General features: G+C 46.0%; 1 protein-coding gene across 1 annotated transcript in view; it reads right to left on the reverse strand.

Moving 5' to 3' along the window:
* SHROOM2 (shroom family member 2) overlaps nt 1-19,318 on the reverse strand; it is a 162,657-nt gene that overhangs the window by 70,398 nt on the left and 72,941 nt on the right. Inside the window, 1 exon segment of the mRNA XM_033201592.1 lies at nt 8,959-9,110. Coding sequence (XP_033057483.1) covers nt 8,959-9,110 — 152 coding nt within the window.

The raw sequence follows: 19,318 nt of genomic DNA on the forward strand, positions 1-19,318 counted from the left end.
TTGCAGTTGGGGACAGGAGGGATGTGAGTGTGTCTGTCTGGGTGGGAGGGAGACATGGGATGAAGTTGTTTTCATTATGGAGCATTTTCTTTGTGTGAATAAATTAGCAAGTGACATTAAAACAAACAAACAAACAACAATAACAACAAAAAACAGGCTTTCAACAACAACAACAAAAAACAGGCTTTTCCAAAATCTCCTTAAGCTGATAAGCAACTTCAGCAAAGTCTCAATGTGCAAAAATCACAAGCATTCTTATACACCAGTAACAGACAAACAGAGAGCCAAATCATGAGTGAACTCCCATTCACAATTGCTTCAAAGAGAATAAAATACCTAGGAATCCAACTTACAAGGGATGTGAAGGACCTCTTCAAGGAGAACTACAAACCACTGCTCAATGAAATAAAAGAGGATACAAACAAATGGAAGAACATTCTATGCTCATGGATAGGAAGAATCAATATTGTGAAAATGGCCATACTGCCCAAGGTAATTTATAGATTCAATGCCATCCCCATCAAGCTACCAATGACTTTCTGCACATAATTGGAAAAAACTACTTTAAAGTTCATATGGAACCAAAAAAGAGCCTGCATTGCCAAGACAATCCTAAGCCAAAAGAACAAAGCTGGAGGCATCACGCTACCTGACTTCAAACTATACTACAAGGCTACAGTAACCAAAACAGCACGGTACTGGTACCAAAACAGAGATATAGACCAATGGAACAGAACAGAGCCCTCAGAAATAATACCATACATTTACAACCATCTGATCTTTGACAAACCTGACAAAAACAAGAAATGGGGAAAGGATTCCCTATTTAATAAATGGTGCTGGGAAAACTGGCTAGCCATAAGTAGAAAGCGGAAACGTTTAGAGACGTAAACGTTAGACCTAAAACCATAAAAACCCTAGAAGAAAACCCAGGCAATACCATTCAGGACATAGGCATGGGCAAGGACTTCATGTCTAAAACACCAAAAGCAATGGCAACAAAAGCCAAAATTGACAAATGGGATCTAATTAAACTAAAGAGCTTCTGCACAGCAAAAGAAACTACCATCAGAGGGAACAGGCAACCTGCAGAATGGGACAACATTTTTGCCATCTACTCATCTGACAAAGGGCTAATATCCAGAACCTACAAAGAACTCAAACAAATTTACAAGAAAAAAACAAACAACCCCATCAAAAAGTGGGCAAAGGATATGAACAGACACTTCTCCAAAGAAGACATTTATGCAGCCAACAGACACATGAAAAAATGCTCATCATCACTAGCCATCAAAGAAATGCAAATCAAAACCACAATGAGATACCATCTCACACCAGTTAGAATGGCGATCATTAAAAAGTCAGGAAACAACAGGTGCTGGAGAGGATGTGGAGAAACAGGAACACTTTTATACTGTTGGTGGGACTGTAAACTAGTTCAACCATTGTGGAAGACAGTGTGGCGATTCCTCAAGGATCTAGAACTGGAAATACCATTTGACCCAGCCATCCCATTACTGGGGATATACCCAAAGGATTATAAATCATGCTGCTATGAAGACACATGCACATGTATGTTTATTGTGGCACTATTCACAATAGCAAAGACTTGGAACCAACCCAAATGTCCATCCATGACAGACTGGATTAAGAAAATGTGGCACATATACACCATGGCATACTATGCAGCCATAAAAAAGGAAGAGTTCATGTCCTTTGTAGGGACATGAATGCAGCTGGAAACCATCATTCTCAGCAAACTACTGCAAGAACAGAAAACCAGACACCACATGTTCTCACTCATAGGTGGGAACTGAACAATGAGATCACTTGGACACAGGAAGGGGAACATCACACACCGGGACCTGTTGTGGGGTGGGGGGACGGGGGAGGGATAGCATTAGGAGATATACCTAATGTAAATGACCGGTTAATGGTGCAGCACACCAACATGGCACATGTATACATATGTAACAAACCTGCATGTTGTACACATGTACCCTAGAATATAAAGTATAAAAAACAAATAAACAAACAAACAAAAGGCTTTTGTTACAGATAAAGTATGCCCCTCACTTTGTAGAAAGGGCCAAGGCTGTGTCGGGTACTTCATTTCTTCCCCCAGACTCTCCCACCTTGGAAACAAGGGGTATGACTCATAACCGGGCTTGAGGCGACAGTTCTAAGAAGAGGTGACATTTATTCCACCTTTATGACCTGCCAGGCAACCATCGCTCATGGCTCTGCCAATATCACCTCTCCCTGCCCCTTGGCAACACACTGAAAGCGGTGTTTGTCTCCATCTGGACAAAGTGGCCAGTGCAGAGCAGAGCATGCCACAGCATGCCAGTGCTGCCACAGCCAAGGATGGGATGGACAGAGAGGGGACCCGCTCAGTGTGCTCAATGTGGGACGGACAGAGCCTCTGGGGGCGTCTCAACCTGCAAAGGCCTCATCTACCTGTCCTTCAGGGGTGGCTGCGAGGGCAAGTGGCACACTGGACAGAAGCCACATGTGGGCCTCCTGCCCTGCCAAGCCCACTAGGAGGTCAGCATGCGAGCCCAGGGGCCCTTGGTGCCTGCTGGGCTGCTGCCTCTCGCAGGACACTACCTCCCAGACAACAGACACGAAGACCTGTCCCCAGATCCCTGCGCCCTCAAGTCTCAAGGGAGGACATTCCCAGGGTCTGCTCTCAAAATTTCACCAGAACACTCTTCTTTCCAAGCCAACAGCAAACCGGGAATTCAACCAGTGTAGATCAACCTTTTCTCCTAAAGCTCAGGGCTTTCAATTTGGTGGATCTCATTAGAGCTGCTCCATTTTTAAAAATAAAAGCCTATGCCATTTGCAGAACCCATAAAAAAAAAAAGTCATTTAAACTTCATTGCTAATGCTGATGCTAACTTGTCAATTCCTCGAACCTCAAAATAAACTTAACCTGTACAACAGTGTGGATCCCACTGCACAGCACATACAGGTCCTCCAGAGACCCCAAATAAACACACAAATAAGCTAAACATTCTCTGTAAGTCTTACTATACTAAAAACCATCACTATTTGCAAACATTGATTCATCTGATTAAATTACCTAAACCACACACTAAGGCAAAACCCCAATAGAAGTAACTTTCCCCAAAATAAAACAATTTGATCTATGTGGTTTTCTTTTTTCTCCTGATTTTACTTAATAAAAACAATAAGCTGGCCAGGTGCGGTGGCTGACGCCTGTAATCCCAGCACTTTGGCAGGCCAAGTGGGGCAGATCCCTTGAGGCCAGGAGTTCAAGACCAGCCTGGCCAACATGGCGAAACCCCATCCCTACTAAAAAGACAAAAATTAGCCAGGTGTGGTGGCGCATGCCTATAGTACCAGCTACTGGGGAGGCTGAAGCACGAGAATCATTTGAACCCGGGAGACAAAGGTTGCAGTGAGCCGAGATCGTGCCACTGCACTCCAGCCTGGGCAACAGAATGAGACTCTGTCACAAAAAGATAGAAAAAATAAAATTAAATTAAAAAAATAAAAACAATAAGCTGGGCATGGTGGCATGCACCTGTAGTCCCAGCTACTCAATTGGCTGAGGCAAGAGGATCACTTGCGCCCAGGAGTTTGAGGCTGCAGTGAGCTATGACTGTGCCTGTCAGTAGCCACTGCACTCCAGCATGGGCAACAGAGTGAGATGTCATCCTTCCTTCCTCCCATCCTCCCTCCCTCCCTCTCTCCCTTCTTTCCTTCACTCAAAATAAATGAAATAAAAACCACAATGGAAAATAGCCTAAACGAGTCAGGGTCTCCTTTGTTTTAACAAGAAAATAAGCAGAGTAGCAAACAGCCATTAGCCCCCAAATGTTCACAGGATAGATATACCCACTCCCAAATCACAGACAAAGACATCAGACAGCCTCGAAGGCATGGGTTTCACCTGACATCCTCCAGTGTCCCCACTAAGGAGCATGCCCTCCGTCTGACCACACACCATTTCTGCCTCAGGAGTAGCTCTGGAGGGGGTGGGGTGCTGGGGGAGTGGGGTGGGGATGTAAACCTGCTGACGTCTTAGGCGGCCCCTTATTGCTGCCACTGTTGTGAGTAGCAGCTCCCGGAACATCTGTGCTAATCAACCTTGGGGCTACAGGGCCACCTGCTCCAGGACAGCTCCAAGGAGCCAGCAGCAGAGGGGGGCACAGCACAATGTGGGCTTGGAGCAGCAGTCAGGGCACCTTAGCAACGCCCAAGAGGGGACACATGTTGTAAGAAATTAGCTCCTAGCAAACAAGAGTGCTGTCCCTCAACATCCAGCCTCTTCTCTTCAAATGCAGGACCACACCACATGGTCTCGCAAACCCTTACAGCCTGCTGCAAAAAACCTCCCCTCTGCTGCTAAGCTGCTCCTGAATGCAAGCTTAGCGGATGTAATTAGATTCACAAGAGGGTTTAGGGCTGCCAGCAAAGAGGCAGGAAGTGACACGAATCAACCCTATCCACGATTTGGCCCCTACAAAATGACTCGCAACACATGACTGGTTCAAGAGAAACTGCCCAGAGTGGGTTCCATGACAAGGTGGCAGGCGGATTTTGCTGTAAACAAAACTAATATTATAATGCATATTTGGGGAAAAAGCCAAAAGGGTAATTGCAAAGCTTTAGAAAATCATTTATGATGTGATATTTAAAAGAAATTTTCCCTAGGGTGTTTGAAATTATAGGTGCTTTTTAGAAGCTGAACTTAACAGCCATTTGCCTCTGAAGGGAGAAAAACGGATGCCTCTGTCCCCAGAGCTGTTAATGCAGATTTCAGAGAGACAGCAACAGCCAACAGCCACGGTCCCTAGCACCGAGTGGAGAGGATGAGCCCAGCTAAGCTAGGAGCCGCCGTCCCCTTCTTAGTCCTTCCCCACCCTCCCAACTCTGCTCCCTCTCCTCCGGAGCAGCCTGAGGGCATCAGGCAGACGTCCTTTTTGTGCTAACCCAAGTGGGTTAAGTTAATGAGGAAAATGCCAAAGTGCCACCCAGTTCTGGCCTTAACCTTCCTAAGAACTTGTGCATAAGGCCAGCAAGTGGTAGACCCGCTGCTAACGCCCAGTGAAATGGCCTGTGGCTCTGTATGAAAATTCCAGAGCCCAGATCCATTCAAGACCTGCTCAGGACTCTCCAGGGGTGGGCCTGGGCACCCAGGAAAACAGTGCAGAGGAAAAAAACTGGAAGTACACGCATGCGCGTGCATGCATGCGCGCGCGCACACACACACATACACACACACACACTAAAAGGCTACACGCCTGCCCTGAACTTTCCTGCAAGGAGCACTTCCCCAGCCAAGTAGAGACAGAACAACAAACCACCTGGGAAGAAAGAGAAAAGCAAAACTGCCAGCCTCATCCTCTCCTCCTGACCTAACAGATAGATCTGACTATCAGTCAGCACCCCTCCCCGACATCTCGGGCAGTGGATGCCACCTGGGCCTCACAAAGAAGAACATACGTGCACTTGGTAGGGCTGACTGTTACATGCTCTTTGTCTCCAGCTCCCCTACGCTGGGCGAGAGGAAGCGCTGGCCCTCATTTGTCTGTGGAGACAGTGATCCGCCTGTCTCCTCCTGCATCGCTTTCCCAGCACCAGCTTCTCAACGACTACAAGGTCCGCGTTGCCCATGCCTGTGAAACAAGATGCCACCACTTTGTGAAAGTGGCCCACCGCAATCCTATCCTGGCCGCCTGGTCCCCTGGTCCCCACACACACAAAGATAAAACGAGCCTACAAAATAAGACGTGTAGCAGCTGTCACTACAGGGAGGGGAGTTTATCTGTGAACCACTATTCAAATGACGTTTAAAAAACCATGGAGAGGCCAGGTGCGATGGCTCATGCCTGTAATCCCAGCACTTTGGGAAGATCGCTTGAGCCCAAGAGTTCAAGGCTACAGTGCGCTATGATTGCACAACTGCACTCCAGCCTAGGCAAAAGAGCAGGAACCTGTCTCAACCATGGATTCCTGCGCTTTACACTGAGATGGATGTACCTCTTTCCCTCATTATACTTTTGCAGATGGGGGCAGACAACTGCAACAAATCAAACAAGGCTTGGGCGAGCTAGTTTACCATTTGATCAGGCTTTTAAGCAGAGCAATATAGAATATGAATATGTTGGTGTCTCAATCTATGAACTACCTGCAGAGTTCTTTTCATGAACTAGCCACTCGTAAGGGTACACGCTCCATCCTGGAGTTCTACATAAAATGCTAGAAAATGCTACCTAATCCATAGAGACAGAAGGCAGATTAGTGGTTGCCTAGGAATGGAGAAAGAGGAGGGCGGGGAGATTTAAATAGAGATTTAAATTTAGATAGAGAAGAATATGTGTTCTGGCTTTAAGAAGAACAATTTTGAAAGCACCCATTGGTGCTTTTGTAATAAGGAAAACCACATAAAGGCAGCTGGAGTCTTAGAAGTTCTATGCACATTTGGTCACAGAAGTCTTCCGTGTTGCGTGTTGTGTGAGAGCAGAGGAAAAACAGCTTGTGGTTTTTTTTCCTAACACAGTTATTGAAAGTGTGTTTGGAAATAAAAATTTGTAAATAAACTCTGCTGCTTTATATCTCGTTACACATATTACTTAAATAAAATTCTATCTAAACCACATTATCATTTTGTCCACATCTCTCATTTAAAGGAAAGTGGGTCTGCAGAACACAAAATGGGGATTCTACACGGTGGCTCCCGGAGATCCTTCAGGGCAAAAGTTTAATCCCTTTTCCCAAGAGTCTTTAAGTACCTACTCAGTGAAACCAGCCAGCAGACGTCCTGAGGCTTCTCTCTCTCCTCCCATCAACCGGTTCTCCTGTGGCATGGCTTTCCTTTGAACAGATATTAGACTGTCTATCTTTATCACTAAATATGTACTTCTAGCTCAAAAAAGAATCACATCTACCATTCTTCTAAACACATGGAACGATACCTGACTTCACTCTCGTAACTACGGAAATGCAAATGTAAATATAAAACCATATTTCACCTATCACATTCACAGAGAATACAAACAAACAAACTACAAATATCCTATGCTAGAGATGATGTAAAAGGGGTCTGAGAAACTCAGAAATGTCTCTGAACATTCACAATGCACACACCTTCTGACTTAAGAACTCCCATGCTAGGAATTTCTATGCATAGCTATGCCCTGGTGATATAAAGTTGGCCAGCTATGCTGACTAAGCTGGTGTCTCCATCGAAGAAGAGAAGACAGACAGTAAGACCACAAGCACAGTCCAGTGTTTTGGGGGCTCTGGGAGCACAGAACGAGACAGTACAGGAGACAGAAGAAAAGGCAGTTGCAGTCAGCCTTGGCAGCGGGATGATGACCCCCGGAGCCAATTTATAACTCCTCGTCTTACCTCTACAGAACAAGCTTCCCTCACCACCACCAGCATTCCACTAAGTAACTGAATCGTGTAAGAACAATCGTGCTGCTATAGGAGGGTTACGACGGTGATCACAGAGGAACTATAACACAGTGTCATGGTGCCTCTCGTGCCCCACCCTCCCCAATGGCTCAGAACCACCATTCTGAGATTTTACTTTCTGATCTACAAAGAGTTGTTAAAAGGGTGTTCAGGAATAGCATGTACCACTTACAGATGACTTTGCTAAATTCATGAGGCAAAAAAATGTTTTTCCTTTTTTTTTTTTTTTTTTTTGAGACAGGGTCTTGCTCTGTCACCCAGGTGGAGTACAGTGGCACCCTCACGGCTCATTGTAGCCTCGACCTCCCAGGCTCAAAGAATCCTCCCATATCAGCCTCTCGAGTAACTGGGACCACAGATGCGCATCATCATGCCCAGCTAATTTAAAAAAATTTTTTTTAGAGAGATGGGGTCTCACTATGTTGCCCAAGTTGGTCTCGATCGAACTCCTGGGCTCAAGTGATCCTCTGGCCTCGGCCTCCCAAAGTGTTGGGATTACAGGTATAAGCCACCACATCTGGTCCTTCCTCATTTCTGAACCTTTTCTTTGGATACTGTTTTGGCACCTCCAATCACCCCCACTTCAAAAAAGCCTTTAGGTATTTGTCTTGGCTGGTTTGAGTGCAGCGGTGTTTACAAATAATTAGTCACAACCAGTTACAGATTTCTTTGTTCCTCTCCACGCACACAACTTCACTTGGCCAGACTTGAAAAAAAAATTTTTTTTCAAAAAAGGAAGATATCTTCATGTCTGTACTAAAAATGGAAATAAATGTGAGTCAATTAATTAAAATTTACAGCCAGCCTTCAAAAGAACATGCTAATTTTGCCAAAAAGGATGTGTAAGCACTTTCCTATTAATAAGCCAACTATAAAACCAAGGTGGAGAGTTATTTCTCTTTGAAAGCAACATATCACCAACATTCTTGTGGTACACAGGAGTATTGCTTTAGTTCCTGTATATAAAAGCATCATGTCCCCAAGTTCACTTTCTAACCTCTTAAAACCATCCAAGCTCCAACTGACATGTAATGTACAGGAATAGACAGCCAGGTCCTTCCAGACCCTCCCTCCAGACCTCAGCACAGCGCTCTAAACCCTTGGCGGCTGGCATCTTCGTGACAGTCACTCTCTTTCTAGCATGAAAACAGAAAGCGCAGTGGCCTGCCACCTTGTGTACAAGACAGGCAACAACATGTCACCTCGCTGGGAGCATAAGCACAGTTTTCTGCCTGCCAAGAAAATAATCTACATATTGCCAAGGAAAGATATGAGTATTCAAATCCACTTAATACATTAACATTTATAAAAATCAGTTGTAATAAATTAGGAACTGTTCGGACACTTGATGCTGGGCCCATGCTTGGCCAAGACATATAACTCTAAGTGCACGTCCCAATCGAGATCTCTGCAGTGATGTGGGTGGGGCAACTGGTCTCCCACTTTGATGTTCCACTCACTCCTGTGTGTCGTGGTAAATGTGGGAGGAAGCTCAGATCTTACCTTTTGACGACCAGCTTCAGGGTCTTATGGGACCCCTTCACCAGGCAAATCGCTTCCTGTCTAAACCCTGAGAGACCAATGTCATTGATGCCGACGATCTCATCTCCAGCCAGTAACTTGTCGACTGCCGCGGCTTTACTGCCCTCTTCAATCTGTAACAGAGAAGCATATTCCATGAGCCTTCCACAAGCAGTAATTCCTGAGGCAGAGCAGGTCCTCGGAAAGCAACAGACATACCTCACGCTTGGCAGGAATGGGGCCCAGGGGTCTGACCTTATTACCACTCAGGGGATGAGGGATGCACTATACCCTTCACCCTGGCCTGCCTTCCCTGGACACGACTCCTGTTTATCCAGGGAATGGGAAAGCTCGGGAACACACACAATGGAAAATAGGGGACCTGAAGATACTGATTCATTTTCTAGATTTCCTTTAACCAGACAATAATTTTGGACCATTTTAAATTATTTATTAATTATTTCTCATACATTAATCCTGGAACTAGCCTGTTTTTGTAACAGCTTTATAGAAATATAATTCAAATACCATATATTCGCTCAAATAAAGCATGGCTTTTAGTATTTTCAGAGTTGTACAACCACCACAACCATCAATATTAGGGCATTTCCCCTAACCCCGAAAGAAACCTTGTGCTCATTACTACTCAGCTTCTAATCCCTCCAGCCTCTGGCAACCACAAATGTACTTTCTGTGTCCATGAATTTGCCTGTCCTAGACAGTTCATATAAATGGAGTCATACAATATGTGGCTTCTTGGGTCTGGCTTCTCTCACTTAGCACGATGCTTTCCAAGTTCATCTACATTGTAGCATGTAGCAGTACTTCATTTCTTTTTATGGCTGAATAACATTCACTTGTATGGAGAGACCACATTTTATCTATTCATCAGTGTCTACTTTTGGCTATTATAAAGTGGAATTGCTGGGCCCTATAACTACATTTAACAACCTGAGGAGCTTCCAGGCCATTTTCTACAGTAGCTGTACCGTTTTACATTCCCACCATCAGTGTATGAAGGTTCCAGTGTCTCCATATCCTTGCTAACACGTATCTGTTTTTTGTCATAGCCCTAATCTGATTATTATACCATGCTGTATATGTTAAGATATTCACTACTCAGTGCTAAACACAGTATCCTCCCAATGTGTATTGACTGACTCCCTAACGGCCTGAATGCCATCCGTTCTATAGCTTTTTTTCCCCTTTTTTCTTTTTTTTGAGACAGAGTCTCACTCTGTCACCCAGGCTGGAGTGTAGTAGGGTGATCTCGGCTTACTGCAACCTCTGCCTCCCAGTTCAAGCAATTGTCCTGCCTCAGCCTCCTGAGTAGCTGGGATTATAAGCGCACGCTACCATGCCCAGCTAATTTTTGTATTTTTAGTAGAGACAGGGTTTCACCTCATTGGCCAGGCTGGTCTCGAACTCCTTTGACCTGGTGATCCATCTGCCTGGGCCTCCCAGAGTGCTGAGATTAGAGGCATGAGCCACCGTGACAGGCCTATATTCTGTAACTTTTATTAACCTAGATTTTCCTATACAGTAAAATGGAACTCAACAGCAATTCATTCCAGCTAATCTGCCCATTTTCTGGCACACTGGCCAGTGAGCCAATGAGCCAGCTGCTTTCTTTCCCCACCCCCCAAAGTTTTACTGGAATACAGCCACACCCATTGGTTTACATATTGCTACAGGGCAGAATTGAGTCGCTTGGCCCACAAAGCCAAAAATATTTACTACTGGGCTTGTTCCAAAAATGGTTTGCCAACTCTGTTTTACACCAAAAAGCTTTAAAACTGCTAGGAAACCAGTAAGAAGAAATCACTGGTTATGAGCACATCAGCATACAGCCTTTGAGTTCACTGCTACCCAGCTCCATGCCATGGCTAACCCGAGAATAACTTCCAAGAGTGAGCCTGAAGCTAATGCCGTCCACTCTTCTGGCAGTTGAAAAGCTAGGTGCTTTGGATTCAAGCTTACTTCTTGGGGTGGGGGGCCAGGAGAAGCTAGGTGCTAAGTAACTTACAATGCCTCAATTCTGAAGCTGCATATTTTCCTGAAATCTCCACCTACATCTGAGGACAACTGAACTCTTGTGAATAAAGCAATTATTCACTGCTAGTCAATACCATAAACAAAATTTTTAAACCACTCCTAACAAAAATATGCAGCAATTTTTTCAGTCACCAGCTGGTTCCAAAAGTTCTAGAGGATTTTATCCCGATGTCTTTATAGACTGTAAATAAGCTTCCACCCGCCAAGGTTGCACACACAGCCAAGGAATAGCAAAAGGCAGGCAATACCTGGTGGAGACTGGGTTTCGACATGCCCGAAGAGGGAGACCAAGGGGCCGGCCAGGAGGCTGGGGATCTGGAGCAACCCCCCCCTCCGCCCGCAGGTTTCTGCACAGAGGAAAGGCTCCTTCCAGGCTGTGCCTCAGGAGGATGGATCAGAGATGAAGGGCGCTATCTGTTTCTCTAGGTTACTGCTAAGTGCTGTGGCTGGAATGACCTACTTTCATCTGTATTTCAATGCTAGAAAGCCTACATGTTGATGTGGCTGACTTTGCTCACTTCTATTCCCCCTGAACCAAATAAGAGTATCCAGGCAGGGTGGGAAAGACAGTAAAAATGAGGTGCATATAAGGAGGCAAGTTACAGACATCTGGGGGTCCAGGGATTTCAAGGAAGCTCTTGGCATCCTGGAGCTGGTCTTTTGGAGACTTCAGGTCTTAGTGACTTTTCTTGCCTGTCAGGAATTCCACCTTGTTGAAAGACCGCAGAAGTTTTTTTCTATCCACGTGTTATCCATGGCTGCCAACTCCAGACCCTAAGACTTCTAGTCTCTTTTTCCTCATTACCACAATAAAAAGTTATGCATTCCTCAATATCTAAAAACAAGGGGCTGGGTGCGATGGCTCATGCCTGTAATCCCAGCACTTTGGGAGGTCAAGGCAGGCGGATTATCTGAGGTCAGGAGTTCAAGACCAGCCTGGCCAACATGGTGAAACCCTGTCTCTGCTAAAAATACAAACAAAAAGTAGCTGGGCATGGTGGCACATGCCTGTAATCCCAGCTACTCGAGAGGCTGAGGCATGAGAATTGCTTGCTCCTGAGAGGTGGAGGCTACAGTGAGCTGATATTATGCCACTGCACTCCAGCCTGGGCGACAGAGTGAGACTCTGTCTCAAAAAATTAAAATAAAAAAAGTAAAATAAAATCAAGGAAACTATTTTGACTCACTATAAAAGTGATATATGGTGAGCTTTAAAATTGTGTCTAGGGCTGAGAGCAGTGGCTCATGCCTGGAATCCCACCACTTTGGGAGGCCAAGGTGGAAGGATCGCTTGAGTCCAGGAGTTCAAGACTAGCCTGGGTAATATAGCAAAAGAAATCCTGTCTCTACAAAAAAAAAAAAAAAAAAAAAAAAGGTAAAAAAATTAGCCAGCTATGGTGGCACCCAGCTACTCAGGAGGCACCTAGCTACTCGGGAGGCACCCAGGTACTTGGGAGGCTAAGGCAGGAGGATCACTTGAGCCTAGAAGGTTGAGGCTGCAGTGAGCTGTTATCATGCCACCCTACTCTAGCCTGGGTGACAGAGCGAGACCCTGTCTCAAAAAAATAAAAATAAAAGGTCAGGCACGGTGGCTCACGCTTGTAATCCTAGCACTTTGGGAGGCTGAGGTGGGTGGATCACGAGGTCAGGAGTTCGAGACCAACCTGACCAAGATGGTGAAACCTCATCTCTGCTAAAATACAAAAAATTGGCCAGGCTTGGTGGTGCATGCCTATAATCCCAGCTACTCAGGAGACTGAGTCATGAGAGTCGCTTGAACTCGGAAGATGGAGGTTGCAGGTGGTCGAGATCACGCCACTGTACTCCCGCCTGGGCGACAGAGTGAGACTTCATCTCAAAAAAAAAAAATCAATAAAATTAAAATAAAAACAAAAATAAATGAAATTATGTCCTCTCCACAATGATATGTTTGAATTTAAGTATCACAGGAAAATCTTTAGACAAAACCATGAAGACTAATGGCTTGCAGGGTCTTGGGACAGCTTTTGAAGCAGCACTTCTTGAGGGTGACACAGTCCTGTGTCTGACTCAGTGGTGACTGGGTGGGGCTTTCGGTGGGAATGTGTCTCATTCCCACAAGCGCGTGTATAAGCAAGTCCTGCAAGACTCTCAGACAGGGCTGTCAGTTGCTCTGACTTCACTGCAAAGGATAACATGATGCTGTTTCTTCTCATCTGCAAAGATTCCTAAAGCTTCCCCTCTAGATACGAAGGCCGCATTCCACAACATCCATCTGCCTTCCCCCACCACACTCCACCTACATTTCCCAGCAAAAATGTGTTTTGCTTTGGGAGATAAAGTCTTCATTTTTTCCCCTGGCTTCCTTGTCCAGAGAAAGTACCTCTACATGTTTACGGTGCTATGGGGAAAGTAGTCAGGAAAGCAGCAGCAGCTTTGAAAACCTCCATTCTATTCTCTTTGCCCCACTGAACTTCTCAAGTTCAGTAGAATTAATTAGGCTTAATTAAGGACTGGGCCTGTGGCAACCCTAGTGCCGCATGCATGATAGCATCACGATGATGCTCATTTTGTCATAGTACCAGGTCTACAAGCTAAGGAAGCACTTGGCAATGCACCGATTAGTGACAGCCGCCTAATGTCTGTGGAGTGCCAGAGCCACAAATGAGGCAGTTCTGTCCTGTAGTACTTAGGAAAAATCTTTGCTCTCGCATGCTGTAACCTCAAAAAGTCCCTCTACCAAAAGCTAGGAAGTCAATCACCCCCGACCCACGACGATGCCAGCCCAGGTGCCATGCTGTAGGCACTCACAGACCCAAAGCACCAAGTCCACACACCCAAGCAAATACTGTTGTCTTAGTTATTAACTGATATTCTGTATGGAAACTCACTCTTACAGCCCTGATTAGAGTTCAATGTCTCCTAACGTGCAGAATGCCTCATTGTTCTCATGGAAATGTTTTCTCTAGGAAGAGTAGGAAAAAAAACAGTTAATCAAAGTCTTTTATGGAACAAAGTTGTTGATACTTCGTTGAAGAGACAATCCGAATGAAGTCCCATGAGGGCGAAGGCATCCTGAGTGCAGCAGGGGAGCAGGCTCACGCTGAAAAGAATGGGGTCCCTGCAGTGGCAGCATGAGGGGGATGTGCCCTCTGTCTCAGGTGGCGATAAGAAGTCCTCCAAATAGAACCGGCAACTAGAAAAGGCTGGGAAGGCCTTCCGCAGAGGCTTCCCCATGAAGAAGGGCGTGGAGGCAGGAGGCCTGAGGCATGAGTGTGTGTGCGGGGGCGTGTCTGAAGATAGGGCAGATGTGGGGAAGACGAGGACCCCGCCCTGGAATGGGAATCTGGACGCTGTCCTGCAGGCAGTGGGGGCCCAGCGAAGGCAGCCATGGCAGTGGGGGAGTGAACTCATCACTACAGCAGCTGCTTCTGGAAGACTCTTATAGTCACACACAAATGAATGTCTTTGGCAATAAGAATAAAACGACAAGGACAACGAGCCTGATGGGCACCGCCACTACATCTCTGCAGAACTCTTGAGGAAAGCGGCAGAGAAAATCACAGGAGTAATGCACCAACTCCAGAGGCTGGGAAGGAAGACCTGGCCACATCACCTGCCGTAGGGTTTTCAGCTTGAGGGATTTGGAAAATCACAGTGACCAGAAATCAAAATGAGAAGAGAAAAAGCAGCTGTTTTTTTTTTTTTAAGTCCAGTATCATATTTCAAGGGCTATGAGTCACACCTGCAATTGATCAATTCTGACCACCTCAACAATGCTTCACTTTCCAGAGATAAAGTATCTGCATGACAAGGACAAGCACTGAAGTCACCTCTCAGTCTGCTTAATTTATTGAGCTCGGCGTCTTCAGAAAGAAAACCTGACTCATCCAAGAAAGAGGCACGTTGGGAAATAGATGAGAACACCTTGTCCACACTGAAGGTTCTCTGTGAGACAGACTTGTGCTCCGATAGCAGGGAAGCCCCTAGAAGATGGAAATCCCCACCCAAATGTGTTGAGACTAAAAAAAAAAAAAAAAAAAAAAAAAATTCCTGGCCCCTGCTGCGGTCCCAGAGGCCCGGCGGGTGGGGAAGGGAGATGCAGCGCATCCAGATTCATAAGGCTTTTGGGCAGCAGGCACCAGGCACCGCCAAGATGCCCAAGGGGAAGGTCAGGTCAGTCCCGGGGAGGCCAAGGCAGAGCCCAGAGGTCTGCCAGGCTGTCGGCTCACCCTGCTTCTGCAGAAGTGGAAATGAAGCCCAAAAAGGCAGCAGGAAAGGATAAAATCCCCAGGGGAAAAAAACACAAAAGAGAAAAGGGGGAGCAAAGGGCAAATGGGCTGAAGTGGCTCAGCAGGAACCTGAAGACTGACCCGCAGGAAGCGGAGTCTAAATGCAAGTAGAGTCCAGGCTCCCAGGATTCCTGCAGGAAGGAAAGAAACCTGATTACTATCATACGCTGCTCAGTGGCTCCTGTCTCCCTTCCCATATATGCCAGGGGAATACTGTCAGCAACTGTTTTGTAAATGCAAGTTTTGTAGTAGTTCTGTAAACATTTTTTAAGGAGAGAATCCCACCTAATTCCATTTTTTAAGCATAAATGCTTTTTTTTTTTAAAGCGGTGAAATCATTTGCTGGTTGTTTTTTGGTATATATTTTATGAGAGGCTTTGACTGTCTTGGGTGCCAGGCTGGACGGACAGTTTTCATATCCTACAACACAAAGCATACAGACTGGCAATTTGCAGTCATGGTCATGCATTTAACATGTCTTGAGCAGCTTAAATTACCTATGCTCATAGGTTTGTTTTCTGCTTTTGAGACAGGGTCTCGCTCTGTTGCACAGGCTGGAGTGCAGTGGCGCAATCACAGCTCACTGCAGCCTTGAACTCCCGGGCTCAAGCGATCCTCCTGCCTCAGCCTCCCAAGAAGGTGGGACTACAGGCACATGTCAGCACACTTGGCTAGTTTATTTTTATTTTTGTTTTTTGTAGAGACGAGGTCTCAGCATGTTGCTCAGGCTGGTCTCAATCTCCAGGCCTCAAGCGATCCTCCTACCTTGACCTCCTGTTTGGTCTCCCAAAGTGCTGGTGTTATAGGTGTGAGCCCATGGTTGTTTTTTAGTAGAACTGTTTTGGAAGGAAAGGGACTCCTTGATCCTGACTCTCCCTGTCAGAAAGGCATGCACCCAGGAAGTCTTCTGGTCATGGCAGTCGGTTTTCCTAATCGCTCTGTTAATGTGCTATGAAAGGCTGAAAACTTGAGTATGCAGTGTTGCTGATAATGGTGAGTGACTGTGACTTCTGATGTGACAGCTCGTCAACATCTGAAGGTACCGGCACTTGGGGGAAGGAAACGTGGCCCATCCAGCAAGGCAAGTTGTGAAATATCCTGAGAACATGTCATCTACACAGAAGTTTCGCCCTGAGACAGACTCATGCTCTTAAAGATGAAAACCACCACCCAAAGGTGCCGAGACTTCAAAAAATCATAATTCCTGGCCTTTTAAGGAAAATTTGCCTCCAAGTTTTCAGCTAGAAAGTCTCTGGAGTACCTAGAAAAGAATCCGAAGACACAGCTCTTTAGATTTTCTGTAAGGACATTAAGAATGGGATACAAATTGAAACAGCTCTATATTCATCTTCCAAAGTATCCATAAAATCTCTATTAGGAAAGAAAAAATTTCTTTCCTCATAGTTGACAAAATTAGTAAGAAAGCAAGAAAAATGATAAAACAATACAAAAAAGCTCTTCAGGAGGCTGAGGTGGGATCACCTGAGCCCAGGAGTTGGAGGCTGCAGTGTGCTATGACCACGCTTGTGAAGAGTACTGCACTCCTGTCTAGGTAACATAGTGAGGCACCCACCTCTTAATATATACCAAAATAGTAATAATAATAATGACACCAACCAAATAAACCAAAACCCTCCTCATGTATTTTGGAACTAGATGTTCAAGGAGGTATTTAGTCCACAAAGGTCTAACCCTTGTTTTATCTCTCCCTAAAATGAGGGCTGCATCGCACGAGGCCCCATGGCAAGGAGAGGCGCGAGGATGAGGCACGAGGAGAGGACGAGGACGTGGCTGCACCCGGTGACAAAGCCATGCTAACGGACACACAGGCCAAGGGAGTGTCATGACAGAAAGCCTACAGCTGGGTGATCGGCTAGGTGAAAAGGGGGCATGTGGTTCTCAAAAATGTGGAGGGAGGAGTCCATCAGGATGTAGCCATTGGGAGATGAGGTGAAGATCTGGAGGTGGTGGAGACTGAGTTGGCAGACAACATTTCTACAGAGCAATGGAAGGTGAGCTGACTGTCCTGGGAGTGACTGGGAGAAACGGGTAGGGGTGGAATGTGCCCCAGGCAGATGGGAGCTGCAGCCTCAGAATGCAGGCCAACTGGATGGGACCAGAGGAGGAGTGTGCATTCTGTGGCAAGGGGTGACGGTCTTCCTGGAGGGAGGGCAGCAGAGAGCCCAAAGGTGTGTGCCTCCTCTCCACATGCGGCAGAGGTCCTGGGGCCTCAGGATGTGGCCAGATCCTGACCATCATGTCAGCCCTGAATTTCACAGAGCACAGGCCAAGATCCACCTAAGAGATGGTTAACAGAGAGCAACATTCAGGGAGGATTTCTGGAACACCATCGCGTGTCAGAGGAATTTACAATGCAGATCTGAAGACAACCTGTTGCAACAATGCCAGTTAGCAATGCATTGCCTCTGCATCCCAAATGCACCTTCACTACCCACATGGTGATCCTGGAGCAGGACCCTGTGAGCATTTCTCCAGCGCTGGCACCTGAGCACCGTCAGCAGAGGACAGTGGAGGCACGCGGGCAGTGGAAAGGGCTTGCCTTCATCTAGTGTGCTTTCATCATTCTAGTGTGCTTTCCTCCCTGCCTGCTCCAGTGGGACCTGGCAGTCATGTGGCACACACAGTGTCACTAGCTCCAAGGGCAGCTTCCTAGCAAGTTCCACTGGTGCTCTGGCGGGCAGCTTCCCAGCAACTTTTAGAGACAATTCCTTGGTGGCTTTCCACCGAGTCCCACAGACACCCCAGCCAGCTTCCTAGTGAGCTTCACTGGCATGCCGGGGGTGGTTCCCTGCTCTCCAGCCAGCGGTAGCCCTCAGCGACTTTCTCCACTACCTAATGGACCATCCTCCATCGAGATTCGAATCTCAGATTTGGAGGGGGTGTGGAGAAGAGTTCCAAATTTCTTCCTTCCTCAGGTACTCTGTGCCCCAGCCCTGGAAGGAGTGACCGCTCCCTCTATCTACTATTCTCGTATTCTTTAGAGTTCTCTTTACCTGTAGTAGCTACTAGTTAATAATTCCTCGATAATAGATAATAACCTGCCACAAGTTAATAGTTCTTTACATTAGGGGTGAGCAAACTTTTTCACAAAGAGCCGTAGTGTAAATATTTTGAGCTTTGCATGTACACAATCTCTGTGGCAACTGTTCAACCTTGCTTCTGTAAACAGAAAATCCGTAAGCATGGGGGCATGGTGGGATGTGGTCAGTCCACCAAATCCCGCTTCCCATGAAGCACTCCTGTTCCAACTACTGTGTGGTTTCTGTCTCCTAACTGGATCCTGGCTGATACAAATCCCATGAGGCAAGTACAGTGACAGACATGCACAGGACCCCCTGGTGGCAGACAGGAGGGATCACATCAGAGGGTGGGGGCAGGGAGTGTTTCAAAAGATGAGGAATGATCTGGTACTGAAGACCTGCCTCCGCCACTTAAGTACACGATTTGGAGAAATGCCTCCTACTCTTGGTTTTATCACCCCAAAAATGATGGTGAGAGCTGGTTGTCTTACATCCTAGGACGACCAGGAGGATAACAGTGAAACAATTATGAAAATATGTTGCAAACTCTAAAGTATGCTACAAGTACAGTTACAACTTATTCTGCTGTTATAATTTGTTCATGTCCAAACTGCCAGTGGAACCTAGGCTATGCTGCTCCACTCTCAGGGACAGTGACAAAGTATCCGTTTTAATCATAACACGAGGAAACCAGAGCTTAAGAGGTAAAGGGAAACCACTTACAATACTTAGAGCTATTTAGGTAGAGTGGTTTCTAAGCCCTTTTATATAAGATTGTCTGAAATAACCCAAAAGCTTAATTGTCCTAGATATTCTCATTGTTTACTTTAAACCTAACTTAAAATTTCCTTTTCCTGGTGTTTAGCTACTAAAGCATTACGGAGAACTTCATAAACACAGAAAGTTGCAGTTTATAAATGAGTTGTTTTACAAAAGTTTTAGCCTAAGTAGATTATGTGGAAACCAGGCCACATT

Source organism: Trachypithecus francoisi, unplaced genomic scaffold (genome assembly GCF_009764315.1).
Source record: "Trachypithecus francoisi isolate TF-2019V2 unplaced genomic scaffold, Tfra_2.0 Lachesis_group6, whole genome shotgun sequence".
Classification (NCBI taxonomy): Eukaryota; Metazoa; Chordata; class Mammalia; order Primates; family Cercopithecidae; genus Trachypithecus; species Trachypithecus francoisi.